This window comes from Quercus robur, chromosome 11 (genome assembly GCF_932294415.1).
Source record: "Quercus robur chromosome 11, dhQueRobu3.1, whole genome shotgun sequence".
NCBI lineage: Eukaryota > Viridiplantae > Streptophyta > Magnoliopsida > Fagales > Fagaceae > Quercus > Quercus robur.
This window is the reverse complement of record NC_065544.1, coordinates 3666378-3690424: the sequence shown is the minus strand read 5'-3', so window position 1 is coordinate 3690424 and position 24047 is coordinate 3666378. Positions and strand designations below refer to the sequence as shown.

At 37.0% G+C, this 24047-nt stretch overlaps 2 protein-coding genes across 2 annotated transcripts; one reads left to right on the top strand and one right to left on the bottom strand.

Annotated features, from left to right (window-relative positions):
* Positions 1–5352: 5352 nt before the first annotated feature.
* Positions 5353–7509, bottom strand: LOC126707180 (uncharacterized). Its single transcript, XM_050406775.1, has one exon. The coding sequence runs from the start codon at positions 7507–7509 to the stop codon at positions 5353–5355; it is 2157 nt and encodes a 718-aa protein (XP_050262732.1).
* Positions 7510–20113: 12604 nt separating this feature from the next.
* Positions 20114–23613, top strand: LOC126705743 (pectinesterase/pectinesterase inhibitor PPE8B). The gene is made up of 3 exons (XM_050404916.1): positions 20114–20666; positions 21123–21665; positions 22813–23613. Exons 1-3 carry the CDS (start codon positions 20351–20353, stop codon positions 23508–23510), a joined length of 1557 nt encoding a protein of 518 aa, XP_050260873.1. The 5' UTR covers positions 20114–20350; the 3' UTR covers positions 23511–23613.
* Positions 23614–24047: the final 434 nt, after the last annotated feature.

Sequence of the window (24047 nt, the reverse complement as noted above, 5' to 3'; positions counted from 1 at the left end):
TTTTTTTTTAATTTTTTTATTATTACTATTATTTTTTATATTCTAACTCGTTCCTTTACAGCTGTTGGACGACCTTCTCTTAGCAAGTTTCATCGTGACCGCGTCCACAGAGCTCGTCTACACATAGATAAGAATTTTCATTCTTTAGTGATGCTTAGATGACTTGCTAAGTGGGGGTTAGGCCCTAATCCTTCTGAAAAGGCACTTACACACAAGATTACAGTAAGGAGAAGTAAGCTTTAAACTTAGAACGTCCCTTACACCTTTCTTTTTTGTTTTGGTTCTAAAGACTTCTCTTTTTCTCCTCCTTTTTTTTTTTTTTTTTTTTTTTTTTTAAGGAATGGCAACAATGAAAGGAAACAAAGGGAAAGAGGTTGCAAGTGAAGGGGATCGTCCTGAGGTTGGGGACGTTCGTCCTGAGATTCCATCCCAGACTCGTTCGTCTGTTGGGGACAAGAGGAAGTCCCTACCAAAAAATTTGGATCTGGGAAGTCTCCCTAGCTGTCATGACAAAAGGGTTAAGCATGTGTCGTCCAAAGTAACCAAGCCTAACCTCCCTCAATCCAATCCTCCCGTCCAAACAATTGATGTGGATGTGTCTCCACCTATTGAAACTACCTCGTCCAAAACCCCTCCTAGGATGATTACATCTGTCTTGTCTCAGCCTCCTTCGAAGGTACCCTCGAACATTATTGAAAATGAGGACTTGGCTTGGGAATGCTTCAGGGAAGCTGTGAAGGACGAAGACATAAATGCCTGTTATGACATGTCCTTGAAAGATTTTGAACATTCAGGTGTTCATGATCATTTTAAGGTAACTTTACTCGTCTCGTCTTTATATTTCATAATTTTTTGGCCGTCTAACCAAGCATTTTTCTCTTGTAGGCCATGTCCAAATTCATCGCAGCGTCTAGGCAGGCCACTGAGTTGGACAAGACGAGGATCTTACTGGAGACGACCATCCAAAATGTGAGGGATGGGAGTAAGAAATGGGTTAGGATAGCTGCTGAGGCTAAGGAGAAGGCAACGGAGCATCAAAACTTAATCAAGGAGTTGAGAGCTGATATAGTGGAGAAAGATACTTGTCTTGATCATATTCAAAAGAAGAACGACGAGTTAAGTACTCTTCTCTCCAAGGCTAAAGAAGATGCCATTGTGGAGTTCAAGGCGTCCAAAGAATTTACGAACTTATTGGATCGCAACTACGCAGCAGGTTTTGAGGATTTCAGGTTGGACGCTGTTAAAAACTTCCCTGAAGTAGACTTCAGCTCCATCAAGCTTAATTTGAATGGTGCTACCAATTCTCTTCTCCAAACCAGCTCCGAGGACGTTAACATTGAGGACGATGCCTCTACCCAACTGTCTAATGCCCCCCTGCTTAAGGACAAGTTTTTACAAAACTTTGTATTTTTCCTTTTCTGTTCAATCCTTTGTTTTGGGATCTTTTGATGTAACTCAAATACATTAAGCTCGTCCATGGTTTTAGGACGAGTTATTAAACTTGTTCTTTCATAAGAGTGTTTGGACGTTGGTTGTTCGCCCTTAAAACAATTGAATGAATGCAATTATTTTTCTTTCATATATGCGCATACGAAACTTTTCATTTTCATATGCAAGATTTCATGCTTGACTCGTCCATATTTCATATATGTACTTTACCATTTTTATTGGAATTTCACCAAATGTAATTTGTTTCTAAAATGGTAGTTACTCGTCCTTGGACTAAGCTGATTTCTGTTTGATGACATGCACCCTGCTTGTCCACGGATTGGGTTTTGGCTCAAAACACTTGTCTATGGACTTTATTGTCCATGGTTTGGACGTGCATCATAATACTCGTCTATGTATTTTATCGTCCATAGTTTGGACGTGCATTATGCTTTACTTCGCCCATTATATAGACGAGTATGCCTTGGGCTCAGCTTGCTCAAGTTATAGGCTCTACCTTGTCCTTTGATCTGGATGAGGGTGCCTTAATCTTGGTTTATCCTTATGGACGAATACGCCTTAGGCTTGCTCAAGGTATTGGCTTTACATCGTCCTTTGTTCTAGACGAGGGTGCCTTGATTTTTCTTCACCCTTAGGAAAGCTTAGACGTTACATCTCTGCGTCCAGAGAATTTATTCGTCTTACTAAAATTTTTGTTCTTAGCCACCTTGTAGCTTAGTTTTGAACGAGAATAGCATGGAGATTTGAAATTCACACAACATTTTGTACATAACATAAATATCGTTTACAGATAAGGCACATACATGCTAATGCCTTTTTTATTTAATAAGTATAAACTCCATAACTTCGTCCACAATCACGACAAATAACCACAACACAAATAACAAAGCAGTAGTATCAAACACAAACAGCATTAAACATAAGTAGAACGTAAGTAGAAAGGCAAGCTCCAAGCTCGTCCATAGTGATACTCGTCCAAGCTTACTTTTAGTGATAGTACCTCCTCAGGTGCTCCACGTTCCAAGGATGTTCCAATTTTCTCCCGTCCAGGGCCTTCAAGTAGTAGGATCCTTGCCTTTTAAAGTTGATAACTCTATAGGGCCCTTCCCAATTGGGGCCCAATTTTTCATGAGCTAGGTTTTTGGTTGCTAAAGAGACCTTTCTTAAGACGAGATCTCCTATGTTAAAACGTCTTGGCTTCACCATTGCATCGTATTGCCTAGCCATGAGGTTCTTGTACTTCGCTGCCCTGTGCTCTGCATCTGCCCTCACCTCGTCTATAAGATCGAGGTTCAAATGGAGTTGCTCCTCATTATTCTTATCCTGATATGACATCTCCCTATGGTTAGCCATGTGCACTTCCGCAGGTATAACTACTTCGCTTCCATAGGCTAGCTTAAAAGGTGTCTCCCTTGTAGGGGTCTTCACCGTCATCCTGTACGCCCATAGGACACCAGGTAGTTCATCTGGCCATACTCCCTTTGCCCCCTCAAGACGAGTCTTGATGATTTTCAGCAAGGATCGGTTTGCAATCTCGGCCTGACCGTTAGCTTGTGGGTGGGTGGGGGAGGAATAATGATTTTGGATTCCAAAGTGTTGACAAAAGTCCCTGAAAAGGGAGTTGTTGAACTGCCGCCCGTTGTCGGATATTAGTACTTTGGGCACCCCAAACCTGCATACTATGTTCTTCCAGATGAAGTTCTTCTGCTGTGTTATGCTTGGCAAAAGTTCTACTTCCACCCACTTGGTGAAATAGTCAATCCCTACGACTAAGAATTTCATCTGTCTAGTTCCGAGTGGAAAAAGACCTAGGATATCTAGGCCCCATTGAGTAAAGGGCCATAAGGCCATCATTGGGGTGAGATATTCTGATGGTTGTCTGGGGACATTACTAAATCATTGGCATTTGTCACATACCTTGACATAAGCTTTTGCATCCACTTGGACAGTTGGCTAATAGTACCCTGCACGGACGACTTTGTGGATGAGCGATCTGGCTCTCGAATGATTTCCACAGGCTCCTTCACGAACTTCCCTCAGCATATAGTTCGCCTCATCTGGAACCAGACACTTGAGATAAGGTTGAGAAAAGTCTCTCTTGTACAGAACTTCGTCCATAAGGACATACCTGGTTGCTCTTATCCAGAGTTTTCTATCCTCATCCTTTCCTTCCGGAAGTTTTCCGTCCTTCAGGTACGATACGATTGGGGTCATCCAATTTTCTTCATTCCCTATTTGCTGCACTTCCGGGAGATCTATACTTGGGACGTATTGAATTTCATCAAACTCGTCCATGGGTCCGGTTGCTGAGGCTTCCTTCGCTAAGGTATCTGCTTCTGCGTTCTCCTCCTTTGGGATTTGAATGAAGTTAGCTTCCTTGAATTTCTTCACAAGCCGTAATACCTTTTCCAAGTATTTTTTCATTCATCCTTCCTTCGCCTTATATGTCCCATTTATTTGGCCCATGACCAATAGAGAATCTCCCAGGACGAGTATTGACTTCGCTTCCACAGACTTAGCCAGTTCTAACCCTTTGAGCAGAGCTTCATACTCAACTTCATTGTTGGTTGGTCGATATTGCAGACAGACTCTATGCTTCAGCTTATCTCCTTCAGGGGATTGCAAAACCACCCCTATTACTCTTGCATGTTGCGTGGATGAGCCATCCACATGGACGACCCATTTTTTATTCTCCATTGCTTCTACATCATCGCATCTTGGTGTGAACTCCGCAATAAAATCTGCCAGGGCTTGAGCCTTTATAGTATGTCTTGGTTGGTATCGGATATTAAACTCACTGAGTTCGACAGCCCACTGGATCAAACGTCCTGCGGCTTCCAACTTGTTCATGGCTTTCTTGAGCAGGTGATCTGTCATAACATTGATTACATGGGCTTGGAAGTAGTGTCTCAGCTTCCTGGAAGCCGTGATAAGTGCGAAGGCTAGCTTTTCTATTAGCGGATATCATCATTCCGCCCCCCTCAATGCCCTGCTAGTGTAGTATACTGGCTTCTGCATTTTTGCTTTCTCTCTAATCAATGCTGAACTCACTGCATGCGGGGTCACCGCTAGGTATAAAAACAATTCTTCTCCCATCACGGACAGACTCAGCAGCGGAGGCGTAACGAGATATGTCTTCAAGTCTTGAAAGGCTCTTTGGCACTCGCCCGTCTACTCAAATGCTTTCTTTAGAACCTTGAAAAATGGTAAACACTTGTCAGTAGCTTTAGAAACAAACTTGTTGAGGGCAGCAACTCGCCCGGTAAGAGATTGGACTTCTTTAATACTCTGCGAAGGCTTCATATCTAGAATTGCTTTAATCTTTTCCGGGTTTGCCTCGATCCCTCTGTGTGAAACGATGAATCCAAGAAATTTCCCTGAAGCTACTCCGAAAGCACACTTGCTAGGGTTCAACTTCATACTGTATTGCCTGAGTGTATTGAAAGTTTCTTGTAGGTCGTCCGAATGTTTACACTCGTCCAAGCTTTTTACCAACATGTCATCCACATAAACTTCTACGATTCTCCCAATCTGAGGACGGAACACGTGATTGACCAGTTGTTGGTATGTTGCTCCAGCGTTTTTCAAGCTAAAGGGCATTACTTCATAATAGAATAAGCCTTGACTAGTAACGAAGGATGTCTTCTCCTGGTCGACCTCGTCCATCCGTATTTGGTTGTATCCTAAGAAAGCATCCATAAAACTAAGTAATTTGTGGCTTGCGGTAGAGTCCACCAGTTGATCAACGCGTGGTAATGGATAACTGTCCTTGGGGCAAGCCTTGTTTAGATCAGTAAAATCTACACACATCCTCCATTTGTTGTTCGCCTTTTTGACCATTACTACGTTGGCCAACCAATCTGGATAGTACACTTCTCATATAAACTTCGTCGCCATCAACTACTAAACTTCGTCTTTAATATTATTATCTCTCTCAGGGCCAAACACCCTTTTCATTTGTCGCACTGGCTTTGAGGAAAGACATACGTTCAAACGGTGGGTGATGACATTAGGATCTATACCCGGCATATCCTCATGACTCCAAGCAAATACATCTATGTTTTTCCTTAAAAACTGGACGAGGTCCTCCTTAACCCTTCCTTCTAGATTTGCCCTAACCCTGGTACACCTCTCAGGGTTATTTTCATCTAAGGAAATATCTTCTAACACTTCAATGGGTTCTACCACAACCTTCTTTTCTTCAATATTCATGGTTTGAACTTGCTCGTCCGTGGCCAACATGGCCAGGTAACATTCTCTTGCTGCTAGTTGGTCTCTTTTTACTTGTCCTACTCCATAGTCTGTTGGAAACTTGACTGACAGGTGGTAGGTGGATGTAACTGCCTTCCAACTATTTAAAGTTGGCCTTCCAATTATGGCGTTATAGGAGGACGAACAATCTACCACAAGAAAGTTCACGTCCTTGGTGATTTGCTGTGGATATGCCCCTACTACCATTGGCAATGTAATAGTACCCACGAGCTGCACCTTCCTTCCACCAAAACCTACCAGGGGGGAATTCATTGGATGAAGACGGTCTCGTCCTAGTCTCATCTGCTGAAAAGTTGGAAAATACAAAATATCTGTTGAGCTTCCATTATCCATTAGCACCCTTCTGGTTGTGTAGTCAGCAATAAATAAGGTAATGACGATAGCATCGTCGTGAGGATGGTGAATTCTTTCAACTTCATCTTCTGTGAACGTGATTGCTTGTTCGTCCGTGGTCCTTGCTCTGGGTGATTGTCCAAAGAGTTGGACGCTCTGCACCACCTTTAGGTATGCTTTCTTGGACTTGGACGACTGGCCTGTAGAGCTTCCTCCTATAATAACTCTGATTTCTCCGAGAGGTGGTCGTGACGACTCTTCGGCTTTTCCCTTGAATTTCTCGTCCTTGTGGTCTCGTCCAAGGAAACTTCTCAATTTTCCCTGCCTTATAAGATTCTCAATCTGCTGCTTTAAATCAAAACACTCGTCTGTATCATGCCCATGGTCTTTATGGAAGTGACAATACTTATTCCTATTGCGCTTATTAGGATCTCCCTTTATTTTCTCTAGCCACTTCAAGGAAGGATCATACTTGATTTGCATTAGGACTTGCTCGAGCGGCATGTTCAATGGTGTATATTGTTGACTTCGTGCTGAGGGGCTCGCCTTCTTGTCTTGATCCTTCTTATATTCTGTTCGTCCCTTTTTAGGACGAGGACCTTGTTCTGAATGGCGAGTGGGGTTAGTTTCTATTTTCTCAACTCTCTTCCTTTTCTTGGCTATGATAGCATCTTCTGAATTCATAAAGTTCTGGGTTGAGTGGACGAGTTCAGCCATGGTTTGAGGCTCCTGCTCATATAACTTATGGATGAACAAGTCAGAATGAACCCTATTGTGGAAAGCCGTCAAAAGGAGCTTGTCATCCATCTCGTCCACTGCTAAGGCTTCCCTGTTGAACCGCGTGATGAAGGACCGCAAACTTTCATTCTCTCCTTGTTCTATGGTTAGCAAACTGGATGAAGAACGCTTATGCCTCTGTCCTCCGATGAAATTGTTGACAAATAACTTGCTTAACTCCTCAAAGGACGTTACTGTGCTCGGAGGTATTTTGTTAAACCACACTCGTGCTGGTCCTTTGAGGGTAGTAGGGAAAGCTCTGCACATTATTTCATTCGGAACCCCTTGAAGGTGCATGGTAGTTTTGAAGGTGGCAATGTGGTCAAACGGATCCCGCGTCCCATCATATGAATCTAAGGAAGGTATCTTGAACTTGGGTGGCAAAGGTTTAGCATTGATGGAAGCCACAAAAGGGGAATCAGTTCTGTGAACCAAGTCTTCTACAAGGTTCGTCCTCTTCATACTCTCCTTCATCTCATTCATAGTTCTTCTCATTTGGTCCATTTCCCTTTCCAAGTAAGACACCCTCCTTGAAGTGGTACCCCTTGACTGGCTTTCAAATTCAACATTCCTCCCATCTTGACTCTGGGCCTGTCCTTCAGTGTTCCCATCGCGACACTGCCTCCTTATATTAAGTTCTCTAACCAACTCTTGGTTCTGGTGGGTTAACTCCGCCATAGTGGCGGCCATGGATTGCACGTGTTGGACAGAAGGTGGTTGCACGGTAGGCACCGATTGACAGTCGCCCCTGCTCTCTTGAGGGCTTGGGCTGGTAGCCCTTGACCTTGTTCGGACCATTTCAGCCCTTTGTCGGAGAAAGAAATCGCAGAATCCAACGATGAAATTCAAATGTTAGAAGTTCTTCCCCATAGACGGCGCCAACTGATGAATCCTGTGATATCAGTGGGTTGAAAGTCTTGGGCGTTGATGAGTTTGTGACTGAATCCTGAGAAAACAAACAGAAAATCAGAGGAGACCAGTGGAAGCTGGCCAAGAACCCTCTGATGGTAAAGTTAGCCTTTTTTGTGATTCCCAGTAAATTGGAAGTCTTAGAATCAGAAATCTCTTACTCTTTCGTTGGCGAGCATTTATATAGCATGCGAGGAGCGGTTACTTGTTTGGTAACCGTTCCTATTGTTGAGGAGTCCAAAAGGCTTGGAGGTAACTTCCATAACTGCTGGAGAAGTTAGATTATTCAAGTTTGCATTTCACAACAGTTGGACTTGACTAGCGACGGTTCGTTTTCTCTCACACTTGGTGGAGACATGTTCGTGGCGTAGTAATCTCGTCCGTCCTAAAAGGACGGACGAGGTTGAACTTAGATGAGGATCTCCCTTCTCCGTCTTTTCACAGGACGACGCCTATGGACGAGAGAAGACTTCGAATGGATTTTCATTGCACATCAATTGTAAACATAACATTTCTCTACATTTTAGGATCGCTATCAATCTAATATTTGTTAATTTCAACTTGCAGTCAATGTCTATTAGTGAATTCACAATAGAGACCAAATTAGTGTAAGTTGAAAATAACATTGATCAAAATGATTGCTATAAAAATGTAGGAACCAAATCGACAATGACTCAAAAATGTAGAAACCAAAATTGTATTTTTTGCATTTTTTTAAAAAATAGGTAAAAATAAGAAGAGGATGAGGAGAATGTGGGGATAAAACCACAGCAATATCTTATACATCTACTATATACAACATCACTTTCACATTGCATAAATGCACACAATGTGATATGTTACATGCAATCACATTTTGTGGATTTATCGTAATGCAAGAGAAATGATGCATGTAATATATACATAAAAAAATACTTTTTTTGTACGAATTACAAATATAAAATACCCTTAAAAAATGTCATTATTATTAGGTGTACAGTGATATTGAAATTACACTTTTTTCCATTTAGATTTGATACCAAATTTTGAATATAAGATATAATATATTAAAAAGTTCGTGAATAAAATTTCTAATGTTCTAAAAAAAATTATACGATAAAATAGTAATTTAAAAAGTTATTTATTTATCCAATTAATCACACGCCTAATAGGTTTTTTTATTTTTATTTATTAAAATATAGAGTAACTTAAGCATTTTCCAAACTATTTTTTTTCTAACTTTCCAACAGTGAGTGTTTAAATGATGTATAACTATTGAACATTTGAAATGACATTAACTTTCCTTGAATTTGATATTCCTTGTATAACTATTATCCAACTCACTGAATTCAATACAACTTTCCAAACTATCTTATGAAATGATATCAAAATAAAATAACTATGATGTTAAATTGGATTATGGTAAAAGAAATAATTTAACATTAATAGTTATTCCTTTTATAATTTGATAGTTACAAGTTATATAACAATGGAGTAAGACGGATTTGAACCATGTATATCTAAGGTTAAAAATACTAAAAAGTGTCAATTGATTTATAAGAGTATTAGTTTTAAATTATTTTCACAAATTTATAGTATATACCCATTTGGCTCTATTTTTTTTTGTAAGCGCCAATTTTGTATGTAAGTTTCTTTATTTGTTCCCCACTTTTTAAAAGGAAGTCAACAAGGTGCTGGTGACTTAAGAGCAACAAAACCAGAAGCCCATGTACTTCGTTTGTGAGGGATCTAAATGTTGTGCAAATGTTTTGGTCGGTCCTAAATAGCCTTGGTTTTAGCCTATCACAAAATTAAGTCATCAGTCCAATCAGAGAAGGCCCAGTCCAAAGGCAGTCAGCTAAAAAGCCAGTTAGGCCTTGTTCAGTCTTCAGTTCTGGCCTCTCCTTATCAGTTATCAGTGACTATAAATATCGAAATTATCAATCATATTTGGAAATTAAGGCCTTGTTTGGATTTTTTTTTTTTATCACTCATCACTCATCACTCATCACTCCTCACTACTCATCACTCCTCACTCCTCATTCAATTTCCATCACTCATCACTTAAAATACCCCAATTTCCTATACTCACCCGTTTGACACCCTTCACTCAGTTTTCCATTATTTAATTTTTCTACTTTTTTATAGGACCCATGCCTGAGCACAATGTCAGGCCATGATTAGCCTACCCACGTAACATATATTCATTTCAGCCCTTCAGCCCACATATTTTTCCCCTTTAGCCCACATATTCTCCCAGAACTCTCAACAAACCCAATGAAGCTGCCGGCACAATCATCACTGTCTAGCTCAGCTGCTGCTTCTTCCTTATGCTGAGCTCTGTGATGCGAGCTTCTTTTTGTCGCATCGAGAGGGTGCGATGCTGAAGTGTGTGTGTATTGGATTGGGGCGCAAAGGAGAAAAAATTCCTCTGTGAACAGTCACTCATTCCAAATGTTGCGGGGTGGGAGGCGTCGATTTTGTTGGCTTATTAGAGTTGCTTCTTCTTTATCTTCATCTTCTACAGCTTCTTCTTCTTCAGCTTGGTCTCCATTTGCTCCGATGGTGAGCTCAAAGCCGCTAGCATGGTGGGGAAAAGACGAGATCTATGGGTTTTTGGGTTCTTCTATGGCTTCTTCTACAGCTTTTTTTTTTTTTTTTTTTTTTTTTTTTTCTAGATCTGTATCCCTAACCCCAGTAAAAATCATGTTTTTATATTGATTATGGATTTTGATGTTAAATTTTGAGTTGATCTTGAACTTCATATGTTTAGATTTCTAAGTTTAATTTTAGTGGGTTTTGTATGTTTCTATTTGGTGCTAAATCTGGGTTTTCTGGGACTTGAAAGATTATAAAAAAAATCTGGTTTTCTGGATATCACGTTTGTCAGTTTGAGCTCGGGTCGGCGTGGGTTAGCTAAGGTGGGGTTGGGTTGAGGGTGTGCGTGAGAGGAGCTCTAAGGTTGGATGTGGGATATTTTTGTGTGGGTTGATTTTTGGTGTGAAGACTGAGAAGGAGCGGTTGGTGGGTTTGTCAAAAGCAGCGCTCGGTGTGACTTTGCTCTGATCGTGTGACCCAGGTTGTGGGTTTAATTACAAAATTGCCATTGAAAACAAAGTTATGAAACTGAAAACAGCTAAAATGTGTTTTCAATTTCCATAACTCATCACTCAAAGATCAGAGAATTGAGTGATGGAAATAAAAACTGGAAACAATTGAAAACAAAATCCAAACAAGTTTCATAACTTGTTTCCATAATGGGTCTCACCATTTTTGAGTTATGAGTTATGAAAACAGAGTTATGAGTTATGAAAATCAGAAATCCAAACAACCCATAAGGTTCCTTGATTTGAGCTTTCTCTTCCCCTTTTTCCTAATTGCTTTATTTTTATTTTATTTCTCTTAATTTCGTCATTTATTATTTTCTTCATTATGACAAACTTGATTGTCTTTTTAATTCCTAGCATTAATCACCATTTTCTCAATAACACCATTGGATTCTCCAACTCACACTTTCTTCTTAAATTAAAGCTCAATTTTCAACATTTTCATTACTCCCCCCACACAACCCCCCCCCCCCCCCCCCCCAATAAAAAAGAAAGTTTTCTAACAATTTATCTAGTGATTAAATTATATAAGGATGTAGTGTAAAACCCAAGTTTACTCCTCCAATTCTAACATGCCACGTCATCATATTACATAATATAGAAAAAGTACAATCACACTCAATCAATTTTAATACCCATTACTTTCTCAAAAAAAAAAAAAAAAAAAAAAAATTCTAATACCCATTTGAAAATCCAACTTAATTGTGAGTTTATTGAGATGTTATTATGTGTGGTAAGATGTGTTGAATTTTCAGTAAAAAACTAATGTGTCAATCTCTTATTGGATGTTGTAAAATATGAATTTCAAACCTCATCCTTACCAAATTTAGACTCATTTATCTATGCTCTCATGAGATTAAATTCTATAAGTATGTGGTGTGAAATTCAAGTTTTATCATTCCAATCCCAATATGTCACATCATCATATTACATATTAAAGAATAGACATAACCACACTCAATTAATTTTAATACCTATTTGAAAATCTAACTTAACTGGGTTTATTGAGATGTTATTATGTGTGGTAAGATATATTGAGTTTTAAGTAAAAAATTGATGTGACAATCTCTTATTGGATGGTGTAAAACATGAGCTTTATACCCCATCTTTACCAAATTCGGACTCCTTATATAACCATCAAAATTATTATTTTTTAATTTAGCTTTTATTGTTTATATTATATTTTTGTATATTTATTTAGGGAAATGCTAACGAATGCTCTTAGGTTATTGGTTAATAATCCATTTAAAGAAAATTTTTATGGGAAAAGAAAAAAATTAATGTTTTGACAATTTTTTCCGTTTCTCATAAAAAGTGGTGTCAAAACTTTTTTAAAATGGATTGTTAACCAATGCCCTAAGGGCACTCGTTAGCATGACCTCTTTATAATTTTTTTTTTTTTTTGTGTGATGTATATTTAATAATTATATATATGTACTCGTATGTATTAGATTTTTATAAAATGTAAACCATTTAAGATTATAGTAATATGAGAAAATTATCAATTTTGTTTGTTATTTTTCTTGAAAACATAGACATTAGTGCCTTTAATTATTTGGTTTATTTATTTATTTATTTATTTTTACATTATAATATCTTATGAAATGATATCAAAATAAAATAACTATGATGTTAAATTGGATAATAGTAAAAGAAATAATTTAACATTAATAGTTATTCCTTTTATAATTTGATAGTTACAAGTTATATAATAATAATGGAATAAGACGGATTTGAACCATGTACGACTAAAGTTAAAAATATTAAAAAATGTCAATTGAGTTATAAGAGTTTTAATTTTAAATTATTTTTAAAAATTTATAGTATATCTCCATTTGGCTTTTTTTTGTAAGCGCCAATTTTGTATGTAAGTTTCTTTTTTTGTTCCCAACTTTTTTAAAGGAAGTCAACAAGGTGTTGGTGACTAACGAGCAACAAAACCGGAAGCTCGTATACTTCTTTTGTGAGGGATCTAAATGTTGTGCAAATGTTTTGGTCGGTCCTAAAAAGCCTTGGTTTTAGCCTATCATAAAATTAAGTCATCAGTCCAATCAGAGAAGGCCCAGTCCAAATGCTGGCAGCTAAAAAGCCAGTTAGGCCTTGTTCTGGCTTCAGTTCTGGCCTCTCCTTATTCGTGCACACCGTGGGTAGAATGAAACCTCATAATTGAACTAAAAAAGTTTGATTATAAACTTGACAGTAGGCATGTAGATTAAGGTTTCAACTTACAACTTTTACCGAAAAAATTATCATAATTAAATATTTTTAAAATTTAATTATTGGACTCAATATTCTTTATGTTCTTATGTATTTGTCAAAAAGATTTTAGGAGCAAAACAATGGTCACCTCTAAATTATAACTTCAATGCATCTAAAATACCATTTGTCAAAGTTTAAAATTGGTTTTTTTGTTTTTTGTTTTTTTTTTTCTACTGGATGAATTAGAGACAAATTGTAAAAGAGAACAAAAACAAATAAATGTGGAAAGCCCCAAGAAATGGAGGAAAAACCATGGTAGAGTAAGGATAAAACGTCCTTACTTTGAGGAAGATTGTATTTCTGAATGCTTAAGAACAATACAATATGGAGCTTTTTGTTGCTCTGCACAGTGTTATGTTTTCTATTCATTCTTCTCTACCTAGTATGACTAGTGTCCTTTTATTTTATAGTAAAAGAAAGGTATTTGGTGTACATATACAGGTGCAAGCATCGTAGTAGTATTTCAAATATGCCAAAAAGACCGCTTGCATTCATACACTTCTTGCTGCCAAGAGAAGAGAGAGAAACAAAGGAAGGATTGGGAGGGGGAGGACAGTGTCGAGCATGATCACGAAGGGGACATGATTGTAGGCTATCCTTACCCTAAGCCAATGAGAGCATTCCACGCATGTACTACCCTTGTCCCTGAAGGCAACCGACCAATGAGTGTGTCCACGTTAATTTGATACATTAAATATATAATTTGATGAATAATACTAGTTAAACTAACGTTAATTTCATATAGAGAATTGAATGTCATAGTTGAACTATAAATATAAATAAAAAGAAATAAAAATATATTACGAATAAAAAAAATACTTTATTTTGAATATACAACAATACATAATTAAGTAAAGTTAAAATATAATTTTTAATTTTATATCTTGTTTTAAAGAGAGGGAGATAGATATTAATTGGTGTGTGGTTTTCTAGGATATCAATTTACAAAAATTAAAGTCACAAACTATTAGGGAAGATTAATCTATAATTGATGATTTAATACATTTGCAACATTTTTTTTTTGAAACATTTTAGAGTTTCAATTGGGTTAGAGTTCTATCGGTCTTGTACGTTGAGAGTCTTAATAGAAATGAAAAGGACAAATGCCCTTAAAGCACTATAAAATGTTCACAATATGATATGACATTGACTCTCATTGATGAAATTTATCAATCTAACTAATGAATGTTTACATTCTCAAAAAAAAAACTAATGAATGTTTAAATTACTTTTTGGTGATTAGTAACATGGCAATTTGTAAGCTAATAGTAAAATTTGTAGTATCTTTAACATCACTAATAAAAAAAAATTCACAAATATTAAAAAATATATATAATTTTATAAAAATTTGAGCTTTTAACTATTGGAATTGGGGTTTTTTTTTCTAAGGGTAAATTTTTTTTTTTTTTTTTTTGGTTTGGGTGGGGCCTTCGGCCGGCCCTGATCTATGTAGCCTCTAACGCTTAGCGGTGTTGTTTCCTTGACATCATGCTTACACTCTTCTGGAGTATTTGAGAAATTTTTATCAACATTTCAATAGCAAACACAAGTTATAAATATGGATGAATCTTTTTTTTAGTATTGTGCTTTTTATTGTCATTATATTGTATAATAGATTGCGTCACACTCAAACTGCCGACAAAATTTTCTATGATGTATTTCCAAGTATCTGTTCCACACTTCTTGATGCAATCATATGTGGGTTTCGTGGGAAAGAAGCTCAATTTAAAGGCAAAATTTAGTGGACTTGTTGTTTGCTGATCCATATATGACTCTACCCGAAGTCATAGGTTTGTCTAGTGCTTTATTACTAGTGTAAATAGAATTTTTTCTTGTTATCTATTATAGTTATGTCATGTCGTTTATTTCTATTAGTAGTCTAACCATCGAGTGCGAAATAATTAAGTGGTATGTATTAAGCCACGCCACTTATATAATGTCAAATATCATTATTTACTAATAAAAATAGACGGTAGAGTCAATATAAAAAATAAAATCAAACATAAAAGAGTTAAAGTAAAAATTGCCAAAACAAAAACAATCTCAAAGTTTAAGAAGAAAAGACAAACTTAAAATAATCAATCTTATAGTCTGGCTAGATTTGTTGTAAAAATGTTGTAAAAATGTTGTAGACGTAGCATCTCTCTTTTTTAATGGAGAAATGCTATGTCTACAACATTTCTACAACATTTTTACAACAAATCCTAAGTGGCAAATTGTTACTGGTTGTTTTTGTTGGAGCAAAAAAGTAATCTTAGTGTTAGTTTTAAATTTGAACCAATAACAACTAACCACCCATGATTTGTTGTAAAAATGTTGTAAAAATGTTGTAGACGTAGCATCTCTCTTTTTTAATGGAGAAATGCTATGTTTACAACATTTCTACAACATTTTTACAACAAATCCTAAGTGGCAAATTGTTACTGGTTGTTTTTGTTGGGGCAAAAAAGTAATCTTAGTGTTAGTTTTAAATTTGAACCAATAACAACTAACCACCCATGATTTGTTGTAAAAATGTTGTAAAAATGTTGTAGACGTAGCATCTCTCTTTTTAATGTGGATAAAGGATGTTCTACTACAATTCCATTCTGTAGTTCGAGTTGATTTAGACGGCTTACATTAATAAAAGTTTCAGTTTTTCCTTCTCAAAAAAAAAAAAAAAAAAAAGGGTTTCCACCGAAAAGACTGCAGGCAAGTCGCATAATAAAGCAAATGCTAATTCAATTTGGTAACGCAAAGTAGATGAAATACTCAAATAAGTCGATTTCAAGTAGGTCCCCACCATAAGGGTCTCTCGTTTTCATAGCTAAGAAAAATAACAATAAAGAAGAGGGTTATGCTTATGCAGATGAGAAGTTTTATGTGTAGGTAATATCATTAATGTGGTAACATTAATTATACCTGGACATTGAGGTCCCCAAGCCAGCATTTTTCTTTATACTTAGTCAGAGTGACATGATTACAAAAGACAACTAATTAATAGATGGTACTTGCAATGTGATTATGGTCGCCAATAGACCGATATTATGTATATTTGGCCGGCCTAAAAAGTTGGGGGATCCACAAATAGACTTATCAAACTCAATTACCCGTTACACTTATCTAGTATGGCTAGTTTATAATTTGGTACTTATAACTTCGATATTTTTTATTTTATACTTTAAATTCCATTTTGTGTTTAATTAATGTGTTTCTTTGTCATTTTCAACAAGAGAAGTGATTCGTATATAATATTTTTTTAATAAATCCTAAGTGATAAGTTGTTATTGATTCTAATTTAAATTCAATACTGATTTTTTTTTTTTTTTGGTCACTAACAACATAAAAGAGCTTGAGAAATTAATTAGTATAATAATTGGGCTCAAATTCATAGATTTAAGGTTTTGAATTAAGTAACATATTAAGACTTCAATGTTTATGTAAGAAAGGTGTTAAGACAATCCGAATAATGAACAACAATCATCGTGTCCCCTTTCTTCATAGTCCCAACCAAGCCACCATTGTCGTAAGCTTTAACTTTGCGAAGAGCGACCCAATACTAAAATTCACCCAAATTATCAAAATCAAAGCTCCAAACCACCAACCATGCACGGTGAGTGGCTGCCTCCCAAGCATCAAGTGAGTGAGAGAGAGTGAGGGGTAAAATAGGAAATTAATAACATCAAAACTAGGTCCATTTTAGAACTTAAAAGTAACTCATTTGGTAGAAAGTGAACAAGTAAACCATAATGAACAAGTTGAAGGGACCAAATTTAAAATAATAGTAATAATAATAATAATAATAATTGTAAGGACTTGAATCACGACTTAAGTCCACTTAGAATAGTGTGAGCTAGCCCAATAAGCCAAAAACAATAAATTTGTTAGAGAGTGGATTTTACAAGCAAACTACAAGGTCATGTAAGTTCAGGCTTAAGTAGGGGTGTCCAACCAGACTCGGTACCCGACCAACCTGCCCAACTCGGCCGACTCGGCTCGAAAATCGACCAACCCGACGACGATGACGGTCGGCGGCGGGTCTCCATCCCTAAAACCCGATATCAGCGGGTCGGACGATCGGTTTAAGCACAAAAAACCGATCCCCAACCGATCTGACCGTATTTACATAGGAAAAGTAGTTGTTCTCCATCGATGGGTGTCTTTCGCTGGCATTTTGGTTTGATTATTTGAGATCCGGCGAGATCTTGTCGAGATTTAGCTTGATCTCTTCAAGATCCAGCTAGATCTCGGCAAATTCGCCCGATCTCGACCAAAATCCGGCATAGTTTCAAAAATCTGGCATAGTTTTGAAAGTTTCAACTCCAACCAAGGACCGATCGGTATTCGACGAGTTTCGACCACCTGAATCGACTCCCTTCACCAGTCGGCGGTAGGTCCAAAAATGAGAGACCCAAACTGATTGGGTCTGTTCCGGGTTGGGCACAAACCCGACCTGGACCGACCCGTGGATAGGCCTAGGCTCAAGAACGACTAGGCTTAGGCTAAGAGGGTAAGAGACATAAATTCAACATAAAATCCCTCCTCGGGCAAGTCCAAGGACATATTGTTTATATATTGATCAAGTATAATCTTTTTACAATGAGTTTTTGTATTTTATTTTCTCTCTCCTTATTTCAGTATTGCATGCCCATTTTTGTGGGGGTCATTTCCTTATATAGTTCCCTCTAATACATCCCACTCCATCCGTTCAATTCTTAGGGAACTCTTTGGATGCTTGTCCCATCAATACCCTTCTATAGGTGGTAAGAGGGGCTGTGAGCTATAAAGACACTGTTTATGTGTCATTTTCTCATAATTGCAGTCAGTTCAGTTGGTACAGTGCATTAAATGTGGGGGTGGCAGTCACCTTTCAGATATTTCTTTTTTCCGTTACTTATACGACTCTATTTTCTTCCTTGGAGTTCCTCTTTCCAGTATGGTTGACTACCTAAAGTATTCTCGAGATGCCTCTGCTCCTTGGAATACTCGGTTCATGCGTCGGTTTTCCTTTTCTCCTCTATCTTCCTTTTCTCCTCGATCTTCTTGTATATGTGCACATGGATTTTTAATCATTCTCAAACAAGGCCTATAGCCGAAAAATGTGCTCGATTCACGTGTATGGTTGACTACCTAAAGTATTCTCGAGATGCCTTTGCTCCTCGAGATCCTCGGTTCACGTGTTGGTTTCCCTTTTCTCTTCGGTTTTCTTGTTTATGTGCATATGGATCTTTAATAATTCTCGGGTCTTTAATCATCCTCAAATAGGGCTTATAGCCCAAAAAAGTGCTTGGGTCACCCGTTCCCACAATAATAATACTTCATGAACAAAGTTAAAAAAAGAAAAAGAAAAAAGATTTAGAGTGTAATATTTTAGTTGAGGAAAAGAATAAAAAAAAAGATACCGCGTTATTTGTTTTCTTTCTGACTTTCTTTTTCATAATAAAAGCAGGGCTATTGGGTATTTGCAAAGCTGTACAACGCGTTTTCGCGTTTTGCAGAACCTTCCGCCTTTATTGCTTTGAGAAAAGTATCGTCCACCATTTGGATCTTTCTGTGTGTAGTGTATACTATCTTCTTCTAAATATTCTCTGTGTGGGGAGTTAGAACCCCTAGAATTCAACCAAGCCTAGCTACACGCTAATCTGTGACAAGAAAAGTCAAATAACATTTCTTCTTATATGAGATAATCGACAATAAATAAGTACGTGGCACATGGCGGAAAGTTCTTTCTTTTTGAAAAGAACCAGTATGTATGTATATATTAATATATGTATGCAATCTTATAATTTTGCTTTTCTTTTTCTTCTTTGTGGTTTTTATTTGATGTTTAATAAGGGGTTAAGGAGGTGAAACCTCGATCGATTATCAGAAAGAAAAGGGATTTCAATAAAGAAAAATGGTGAAATTTCATTTTCCACAAACTAGCAACAGGTAAATTTTGAATGTTTTATTAGTACTACTAGAACTCAGTACGAAGATATCATTATAAAGTACTGAACGTGAATTAAAAACAAATGCCTACTATCAAAAGAGAGAAACGTGAGATGTCACTATTACCATGACAATGATATTTTTTTTTGGCTTTGGAAAAAGGGCAAGGGAATTGAAGTAGGCAGCTGGGAGACATATGCATGGCCCTTCCCATGCTCTTTTGTCTAAGTACATATAACGTGGGGCAGTGATTGTTACACAGTGTGTACATATATAAACACTGTGCAAACAACTAATATTATGATTTTAAGTTATGTTTTTAAGTTTAAAATTGTGATTTCAAGTCATTATTTGAAGTTTAAAATCAATTTTAGTTATTACATATAATGTGTGTACTGTGTACATACACATTGTGTGCAATATGAATTATCTTAACATAACATTAGGAATGGTTGGTTACTTATGGGCTCACTTCTAAGGGTTTGGGAGGTGGAGGTTTTAGCAGGTTCAAATCCTGCAATGAGAAGCACTTGGAAAATAAATGCTCTCAGCTCATGCTCATGAGTGTCCTCAATGGGGCTGGGTGCATAGCTATGGCTCATTAGGATCCCTTATTTCTGCAGGGCCGAACCCAGAGGGTAGAGTGTCACTATGATCACGTCTAAGTGGAAGACACTAACTCAGGCCACCTCTCTCTGCACTTTTTTCATTCATTAAAAAAAAAAAAATTTATCTTGACATGATGACATGCATAGCATGGGATCCCCATATTGTAACAATTAAACAACTGGTACACTTACAAGAAACATTTCATAAATTGGGGTAATCAGTGAAAGAGGTTTTAAAAAGATGCTTTGATTCATTTGGGAAAAAAGTAGCACTGGTGAGTGTTGATCACAACTCAGAACCTAATTATGGTCCCATTCCCATAGGCTGGAAAACCAAGATACCAACATCAAATGCCACGCATTTGCATGTGGAATTAATTTGGGTCAAAATCATATCAGAATTCTTTTTGTGTAAGCGCCGACACATGGATTATAGTAATAGACTACGCATCCTCTCCCTTTATGACACATTTGACACAATAACTCTCACGTTGCAGCATATAGCATTACTATTTAGCATTTACAGCTCCTCTTAAATTCCTCACCTAATCACCAGCTGAACCATCCCATTCCATGCTCACTCATCTCAGCCTTAAAAAATATATAAAACCCTTCTTGGTTCTTAACTTGCTATATGCGCACAAACATAAAAACACAAGCACTAGCTCTTAGTACTATAGTTGTAGCTAGTTAGTGTAAGTTGTTGTTTCTGTATAGACAACAATTAAGATCTTCATATTCTCTCAAATGGCTTCTTCATTTACCACTACGATGTTAATGATTATGATCATGTGGATGTGTTTGTGCACTACCCCATTTGGTGATGCTAGCTCTGGTAAAGATTTCTCACGGTCAGAGTGCTTAAAAGTACCAACATCCGAGTTCCTCAGCTCTGTGAAGACCACCATCGACGCTGTGCAAAGCGTGGTTTCCATTATCTCTCCCTTTGCTAAGCTTTTTGGCGATTTACGCGTTTCTAATGCCATTTCCGACTGCCTTGATTTACTTGACTTCTCGGCTGATGAGTTAACATGGTCTCTCTCAGCTACACAAAATCCCAAAGGTACATAAGTAATTTCGAACTTATTTAAAGCTATGTCAGAAATTCATTTTGTTTTTATTTTTATTTGTTTGTTTATAGTGAATTTGTGCTATTATAGAAAGAAGTATGGTATGCATGCGTAGTTAAAAAAATCTAAAACAAAAATAGATAAAAATAAAAGAACGAAAGAAAGAAATTTGGTATGGTGGTGATGACAAACACAAATTGGGGAATATGAATACTCTGTCCAAAGGGGAACATTCTGTACAGGAATTGCAAAAGCTAGCTCACCTCACTGTGTGATAGCTAGCTAGCACTATCGTGAACCTAACTTTCATGATTCCATCAATTGAGTAAATATCCATTGCATGCCAAAACACATTGTATTATCTTGTGTTAAAGTCATGATTACCTCTGTCTAGTTCATTTTTTGTTTCCTAATAAGCTATCTATAATTTATATATTTTTAATTTACAGGTAATCAAAATGGCACTGGAAATCTAAGTTCTGATTTAAGGACATGGTTAAGTGCTGCACTTGTTAATCAAGACACATGCATTGAGGGATTTGAAGGTACCAATAACATTGTGGCAGGATTGATAGACGGTGGCCTTAACCAAGTGACATCTTTGGTCCAACAACTTTTAGACATGGTGCACCCGGTTTTGAATAACCCCCGTGGGCGTAGGCTGTCAGGCAATGCTAACGAGCAATTTCCGTCATGGGTGAAATCCGAGGACAGAAAATTGCTACAAGCAAATGGGATTACTGTTGATGTTATTGTAGCTGCAGATGGGAGTGGGAATTACACAAAAGTGATGGATGCAATCAAAGACGCTCCTGATTATAGCATGCGCCGTTATGTTATATACATCAAGAAGGGTGTCTATAATGAGACAGTGGAGATCAAGAAGAAGAAATGGAATCTTATGATGATCGGAGATGGTATGGATGCTACTATCATAACCGGCAATCATAATTATGTTGATGGTTGGACCACATTTCACTCAGCAACCTTTGGTAAGTATCTTCTTATTTTGCTTTTCCCCATTTTATTATTGAGAAAAAAAAAAAAAAGTAAAAAAGATTGACTGTTCATTTTGATTTGTAAATAGTTTTAATCTAACACCCTAATAAATTTGTGATAAATTTAAAATATCCACACTGTCATCCAAATTAATGTTAAAATTGATAGATAAGTGGCTGGTTAATTGGGATGAAAGTTACAAATTGTCAAATTCATGGCAATTAGTATGTCTATGTTAACGTATTACAACCCAAACGAAAGAGTACACTAATTTGTTAATCTAGACATTGATTGTAGATGATGGGATGAAAATTGCAAATCAATCTCCAATCAACATGGACAATTCAACTAAAAATAAGAATGATACAGTTATATTGTATTAAAAGACTCGTTAGTTTTAGATGATGGGATGAATATTACAAATCAATCTCCAATCAACATGGACAATTCAACTGAAGGAGCTAGAATGATACAATTATTTTGTATTAAAAGACTCATTAGCTAATGATGTTAACTGTTAAGTGAAAAAAAAAGACATTGATGCATGCTAATGTGGGCCGGTGAAATTAAAGTAATACATATATATGATCCGCTTTTGTCCCATCGCGTTAAATTTGGGGTTGTGCATGTATCCCTTCGACTGAGTTTATGGCTACACATGTATAAAATTTATAAATCAATGATACCCTGTTCATGTGTTGTCTTTATGGTGAAACAACAGCAAGAATATATGCTAGAGTAAGAGTAAGGACCAAGAATACCATTCAAACGTGGTTAATGTTTCGAATAACTGAGAGGCTCTTGTCTGAATCTAGCTAGATTTGATTGATCCTTTTTTTTTTTTTTTTTTTTTCTGGATCTAGATTTGGTTGTTCTTTTTCTGTTTGTCAATGGGGTCGACCATAAAGTAAGATATGCCATGTTACTTGTTTGTTGGGTTGCAACAATAGATATTGCTTTTTCTCTCATTATTATTGGTCTAAGAGTAATAAGAAAGCAAGGCCCTACTGTATATGATCTATGAAGCAAGAGGCCAATAATCTAAGATTTGATTAGAAAGTATTGATTGAACTACAAGAGTCTTGACATGAAAAATATATGCATACAATTTTTAATGCTTTATACATATTTTGTTTGCAGCTGTGAGTGGGAAAGGGTTCATAGCGCGAGACATGACATTCGAGAATACTGCAGGGCCAGAGAAACACCAAGCAGTAGCACTAAGATCCGACTCTGACTTATCGGTCTTCTTCCGATGTGGGATAAGGGGATACCAAGACACACTATATACACACACCATGCGCCAATTTTATAGAGAGTGTCGTATAAGTGGCACCGTTGATTTCATATTTGGTGATGGTTCTGTGGTGTTCCAAAACTGTGACATTCTAGTCAGGAAAGGCCTACCCAACCAAAAGAACACCATAACTGCTCAAGGTCGTAAGGACCCAAGTGAATCAACTGGCTTCTCCATCCAATTTTGTAACATCTCAGCAGATTCAGATTTGGCACCCTCAGTTAATTCCACATACACATACCTTGGTAGACCATGGAAAGCATATTCAAGAACCATTATAATGCAATCATACATTAGCAATGCCACAAGGCCCGAAGGGTGGCTTGAGTGGAATGGTACTTTGCATTTGGATACATTGTACTATGGTGAGTACATGAATAATGGGCCAGGGGCAGGCCTAAGTAACCGAGTTAAGTGGCCCGGCTACCATGCACTCAACCAATCAAGTCAAGTTAACAACTTTACCGTGGCCCAATTCATTGAAGGGAACTTGTGGTTACCATCTACGGGTGTCAAATACACAGCAGGGTTGGCAGTTTAATTTAAGGATTTTAACTAGTTGACCTAATTTGTTCTTGTACCTATCATATTCTTGTACCTATTTATATTCTATCTTTTATAATATACAAATATATTAAACTTTTTTTTTTCCTTCTTAAATTGTTTGAAATAGTAAGATTAATGATGTATTTATGTTGTGGGTCCGTTAGCTCAACTGATAAAATCTCTAATGGTTGAATAAGAGATTTGACGTTTAATCCCCGCCTATACAAAAAACCGAACTATAATCAGGAGCGGACGCTATAGGTTGAATTTTTTTTTTTTTTTTAAATGACAGATTTATGTTATTATTATTATTATTATTTTTGTGTGGATAAAGTTCAATTGATTCTTCCCTTGCTGGGCTGAATTGATACTGTAGATACCCAGTAAACATGGGCCCTTTGACGGTGGGCTAGATTCTCTTCTCATATGCAGTTAATCAAGATCGGACTTCAATTATAAAGTGGGCCCATAGAGGCTGCACTGCACTCAGGCATAATAATTTGTAACAGTACGAACTATATATTATAGTTTC

Coding starts and splice junctions, on each gene's coding strand:
- LOC126707180 (XM_050406775.1), bottom strand. CDS start 7,509: ATGGCGGAGTTAACCCACCAGAACCAAGAGTTGGTTAGAGAACTTAAT.
- LOC126705743 (XM_050404916.1), top strand. CDS start 20,351: ATGGCTTCTTCATTTACCACTACGATGTTAATGATTATGATCATGTGG. Junction 20,667..21,122: donor AGCTACACAAAATCCCAAAG/GTACATAAGTAA, acceptor TTTAATTTACAG/GTAATCAAAATGGCACTGGA. Junction 21,666..22,812: donor ATTTCACTCAGCAACCTTTG/GTAAGTATCTTC, acceptor TTTTGTTTGCAG/CTGTGAGTGGGAAAGGGTTC.